The sequence below is a fragment of the Triplophysa rosa genome, linkage group LG17, assembly GCF_024868665.1.
Source record: "Triplophysa rosa linkage group LG17, Trosa_1v2, whole genome shotgun sequence".
In the NCBI taxonomy this organism is placed as follows: Eukaryota; Metazoa; Chordata; class Actinopteri; order Cypriniformes; family Nemacheilidae; genus Triplophysa; species Triplophysa rosa.
In genome coordinates this window covers 19,239,726-19,245,725 of record NC_079906.1, presented here as the reverse complement: position 1 = coordinate 19,245,725, position 6,000 = coordinate 19,239,726, and the positions used below count along the sequence as shown (strand labels likewise).

At 37.7% G+C, this 6,000-nt stretch overlaps 1 protein-coding gene across 1 annotated transcript in view; it reads right to left on the bottom strand.

The window, feature by feature from the left end:
• The window catches only part of dab2ipa (DAB2 interacting protein a), a 78,138-nt gene extending 75,407 nt beyond the window's left edge, over positions 1-2,731 (bottom strand). The window contains exon 1 of the mRNA XM_057356437.1: positions 2,462-2,731. Within this exon, the coding sequence (XP_057212420.1) occupies positions 2,462-2,501 (40 nt within the window). The 5' untranslated portion in view covers positions 2,502-2,731. The remainder of the gene's footprint in view (positions 1-2,461) is intronic.
• Between the last annotated feature and the right edge of the window lie 3,269 nt (positions 2,732-6,000).

Genomic DNA, 6,000 nt, shown 5'->3' with positions numbered 1-6,000 from the left:
GAGAGAGAGAGAGATCTTACATACCTTCACTGTAAACTTCTATTGTCATCAACAAATTGCCTTAAGTTTTAAAAGTGACACACAGTAATAGACTAACTGCAGGGGTTACAATAATACAGCTACAGTACGTCAGGTCTTTGTCATAAATAATACAGCCCTGCAATGAAACAGCTTGTTTGTAAGTTGATTGAGTATTGTGTATCTGGAAGACAGCCAATCCTCATGCAAGCAAACTATAGTGGCTAAAGGTCTAAACCAGAATGTAGCCAACAGCATTTCACGAAACAAAAGCAGACTACTGTCCGCTCTGACAATGATGCTACAGTCATCTGTTACCGCTCCAACCAAACCAAACAGCCATAAAAGCACAAGATGGAGCATCAGGAACATGACGGAGGAAATTATGAATGTTCATCCTTATATCCGACTAAAGGAGATTACCTCCATCTTGAAATAAATCAAGGATTATGTTCCTGACTGAGATTGTCACTATCAAGAACCATGTCTGGGACAAATAATCCTTGGCATGTTGCAAGCAGAATTGCTTTGAGCATTTGCTGAAAGACACTTAACCGCATATTCCTTACCAAAGTAAAGCAACACACAAAAATCATCAATGTTTCTTTTGCTTTTTATTAAACTGCAGATTTTTTCGAAACAGATGTTTTTTCAATACAGACCTAAAAGGAAGTCAAAGGAAACATGAGCTGCGTACATGTGCAATGACAATAAATTGAATCTAAATCTAAATCTATAGAGATATCTATCAGTATTATAAATCTTCAGCTCTCTATGCAAAAGAATCTATTCAATTATTCATTCATTGAATCCAAACATTTTAAGCGCATGCTGAGACGCAAGAAGACTTTCACATGGGGTATGCTGAAGAAGATCTGAACGAGTAAGTGATTCTGTTTGATTCTTTGTGAAATTTGAAAGAACGTAACATCAAAGCATTTCCGTGTCATTACCAACATTAAATATGAACCGTAAATGGACCCACACAGATCCTTTTTAGTAAGAGCAGCCTTTAGTCAATTGAAACAGAGTCTTTTAAAGGTTAAACAGTGCTCAAAAAGTCAAGCAAAAGTTTCTACTTTGAGGAGAAAAGTTACATGGATAACTTGTAAGATAGCCTACATGGATTCCGCATTCATGTGGTGGTATAACATTTATATTTCTTTTTACTCCTGTATTCCTTTTTGTGCCTTTCAACTCCCAAAAATCAAATAATAAGTTGACACGATAAAAAAACTGTGGTCTGACAAGCTTTGAAAGTTTCATGATAGTTCGCTTTAGGGTCGGTGATACAGATATATTAAAGTTCATCTCACTCCACAAGTCTCTCACATCAGTGTTTACATAGACAAAATAAAAAGCTGTCATGAGGGTTTACTCTTTTTATTTATTTAAATAAGGTATTAACCAACGTAGCACAACCAGAATACAACCAAACGCAACATCAGACCAAACGCAACAGCAGACAATTTTAAACTGACTGATAAACTTAATGCAATTCATTGCAAACTTAAAGGGACAGTTCACCCAAAAATGAAAATTCTGTCTTCTCATCACCCTCGAGCTGTTCCAAATCTGCATACATTTCTTTGTTCTGATAAACACAGAGAAAAATATCTGGAAGAATGCTTGTAACCAAACAGTTATTGGCCACCATTGACTGCCATTGTAGGAAATTTTGTTTCATCAATTTCTTTGTTCTGTTGAACACAAAAGAAGATATTTTGAAGAAAGTAGGAAAGTAAACAGTTCTGGGGCACTTTTGACTACCATTGTCATTTTTCCTACTTTGGTAGTCAATGGTGGCCAAGAACTGTTAAAAAGCATTCTTCCAAATATCTTTGTGTTCATCAAAACAAAGAAATTTATACTGATTTGGATCAACTCCGGTAAATGATGACAAAATTGATATTTTTGGGTGAACGGTCCCTTTAAGCTTGTCAGTTAAAAGGCAGATTTGTTTTAGTACTTAAAGTACTGTTCTATTCAAATACTTCTGATGACCAAAAGCAAAGCTTTTTATATATGTAAAAGCTGTAAGTAATGGTTTTCATCGTTGTCTGACACAAGTGTCAACTCACGGTCGCTTTAAGATCAAATTTCTGTCAAAATTTCTGCCTGCGTTGAGGTAACAGTAGCTAACTGTGCGTACACACATCTGTTCATGTAACAGTATTCACGTTTATGCCAACACACCCTCTTTAAATGGTTCTCTAAGATAAAACATTTTCAGGCGTAAGTGACTCACATTCCGTACAGATCCCAGTTTTTCTGGCATCGCCACAGAAGTAAAAACAGAAAAGTGTTTTATAAATGAGGACAAACCCTGACAACCTGCGCTAATCTGTTTCACAGCCCCAATGAAGCACACAAGCTTACATCACTGTCTGCCTCGCAACACTTTATACGCTTTGTTAAAAGTGATTCCAAGTTCTCTTCTTACCATGGTGGCCGTCCAGCACTAGTTTGTTGTCCAAGTCCATAACTTCAAAGTAAGCTGAAATCACACATGTTCGCAGTGGCAGGGGAGTGAAGACAGCAACAGTTTACGGGGAGGGTGTTCTCCACGCCGCGTCACCCGTTTGCCAGAGGAACGCTGTCCCCTGTGCAGCCTGCCTGCGCTCTGTTCTCGCTGGAGCTCGGCATCTGGCAGCCGGAGCGGATCTGAGCTGGGCTGAGCCACTTCTCTGGGCCCCACTCACTCCCACATGAGCGTCTGAGCTCTTAAAGATACAGCAGGGTGTTTTTTTTACTTGTCACTTGCTTTTCACTCTCTCACTCTCTCCTCTCTCTCTCTCTAGATATATCATATAGATCATTTCTGTTAGGCAGTACCTGTTTCATATCCCCTATATATTTACTACATAATGTTAAATTAAAAAAATAATAAGTTTCAGTTTTATAACAAAATCACAATTAAGGGAACGGTTCACCCAAAAATGAAAATTCTGTCTTCATATACTCACCCTCAAGTTGTTCCAAATCTGTATATATTTCTTTGTTCTGATTAACACAAAAAAGATATTTGGAAGAATGCTTGTAACCAAACAGTTCTTGGCCACCGTTGACTACCACAGTGGGAAAAAATACAATAAAGTGCCCCAGAACGGTTTGCTTTCCTACATTCTTCAAAATATCTTCTTTTGTGTTCAACCAAACAAAGAATTTTATAAAGCAGTTTTTAATATGGTAGTCAATGGTGGCCAAGAACTGTTTGGTTACAAGCTGTCTTCCAAATATAGTTCTCTGTTAATATGTTAGTTTAAGTTAATATTTTCTTGTTACTTTACGTAGAAATATTTTGAGGTATTTCATTATTATTTCCTTTTTCTGAAGTTTTCAGACTAACCTATTTCAAAAGTTTTAACACAGCCAGAACCACATCAAAAGATAAAGTAGCAGCTGTAAGCAGAAAAACAAAACTTTTGCTCGTGTTCAGACAGATTGTTTTGTCATTTGATTTACAACTCACGAGGCACATCATACAGCTCAGAGGGACTACTGTACACTTTACTGAACTATTTTCACATTTATGCATATGCTCTGCCCTAAACCACTCACTCAACATTCAATACATCGTGAAAGCCGCATGATAATGTAAAGTAATGAGCGAGACACAGCTGTAAACTCTACTGCACTTTGTGTATTGCTGCATCCCAAAGGAAGAAAAGACAATCGGAAATATGAACCGACCGCTCAGACTGAAACGCATGTACTAAAATCCAATTTTAATTGCATTAGAGGTCACATATGGATATGGTTTAGATCAGATTAGTAAAAAATCTAATTAAATCTCTCTTTTTTTTGCTTCTCTGAGCATTTCCATTCATCTTTAAAGCAGATTCTCAGCTAGTGCACGACCACCTGGATATTGTCATGTGAAATCTGCTATCGTGGCCACAAATGTTTTGAGCCAAGCAAGAGCTGTAAACATTATCAAATCATTCCGGAAAAATCGTGTCACAACATTGACATTGCTGTCAATGGAGAAAGAGACTTATGAATTACCAGCAGGGGCGAATATGGACACATACTGTACTAACCAACAAATGCCTTGATTTAGACTAAATGGATCTGAGTTACTGTAGATATACCTGTTTAGACATAGCTTTAGTTGTTAAAACTGAAATAACCTATTTCAAACTTTTTAGAAGTGAGCTATATGACGTAGATTGGATGAATGCGCAGGAGGGTCTGCGGGGGTCTAGAGTAAACACACAGAAATATTTACAGAGTCAGCAGCAGTCATGCTTCACCGCCGCAGAACACACCAGACAGACACTATAAAGGTAAACAGGCTTTGAACATGTTTTGACCGATGAAAATGTCATGATATTTCCAGCTTTTAAATAAATGCCTTAAACTAAAACAATGTCATTTATATCTAAATGAAAGTAAGTGAGATGTACTGTAAGAGAGCTTTTGCTTTGTGTAAAGAATTGAAGCAAACAGACAGACAGTCAGACGCCACGATAAGTAACTTTTAACAAACCGTTTACACATCACCAAGTATCTAATTAACAGTTATGACCTATTTAGACCGAGAGTTCTTTTCAACTCTTTCACAAAGCAGACATGTCTGCATAATGCAGGTCGTCTCCAAATTCAAAAGCACTGTGCACCAGAGCTCTTATTAGGCAAATCCAAACAATAGCTGTCCTGTAACACCATCATAATTATGCCTCCTACTTCTAAGAGATCTGGACAAAAAAACAACAGCAGCATGGAGTCTACAGCGTCTCCCATCACGGTCACTTTACTGATCTGTCTTCGTGCATCACATCTGAACTTTAACGTAATGCAGTACTCTTCATAACAAGAGCAGCGGTTACTTTACGCATTATTTGTCAAAATCTCTGATTAATAAAGTTTCGAATAAAATCAGTATGAAGATTCCAGTGTGACAGCAAGATACTGAATATTACGTTCATGGACTATTCTCAAAGTTTTTATGTCTCTTTCAACTTCTTTATCTGTAAAGATGTGTAGAAGTGTAGACTCACTGCAGTCTACAGTTTGGCTGCTCTGGTCCTTACGGAGCTGAACTTCCTGTGGGATGCTGGTGCTACGGCGCAGGATCCACACGGTGCATGACTCAGCTCGATGCTCTCGAAACAGCTGTGGACTGATCTGAGGACAGTTGTAGAATGCTGCTTACAGAGTTATGCTGTTGGTGGCCAAAGGCCTACAAGACTTCAAACATGGTGGAGGAAAAATCATCCTCTAAACTCTGACCTGTTCCTGTGAACTTGTTGATATGTGCTGCCCCCTGGTGTTCAAAATGTACTACAGGCTATAATCGAGGATTGCAGACTGATTTATTTGAAAAGCCCTTATCAGTTGGTCTCTGTGTTGTCTAATGTCAACAAAACACATTAGGTATTTTCTGTTATATTATCTCTATCTCAGTATTATTCAACAATGCTCCCGACAATTTATGTACGTTACACATATTCTGAAAATAATCCTAACAACAAAACATGAAAAGAAAAAAGTTTAGATACCTCCGTCTCGTCAAGAAGAACTAGTTGACATTCAGCAACCAAGCAAAACTTGACTTTCCATCCAAAAGGCTGTGAAAGTGGTTGTCCACAAGACATCCAATGAACTGAGGAGCCCGTCATATCTGGGAATAAAGTAAATGCTTTGGTTGTATTAACACTATGATAAATGAGGAAAGGAAGTTGTTATTGTGTTATGGTCTCTGTGTACTGTTGTTGCTGTTTCTGTGTTCTGGATGCTCCTGTCACCAAAACAAATTCCTTGTATGTGCAAACATACTTGGCAATAAAGCTCTTTCTGATTTCTGAAGATAAATGAGTGGGTTGACATACATGTATCATAATAATAATAATAATAATAATAAACAACGAGTTTAAGTCTAGGCAGCTAAAACTTTAACCGATTGGCCACTAAACAAAACCCCACGGGTTTAAATCATTTTTTTCTGTCTTTGCAACCCATGAACATTGTGTCCTATAT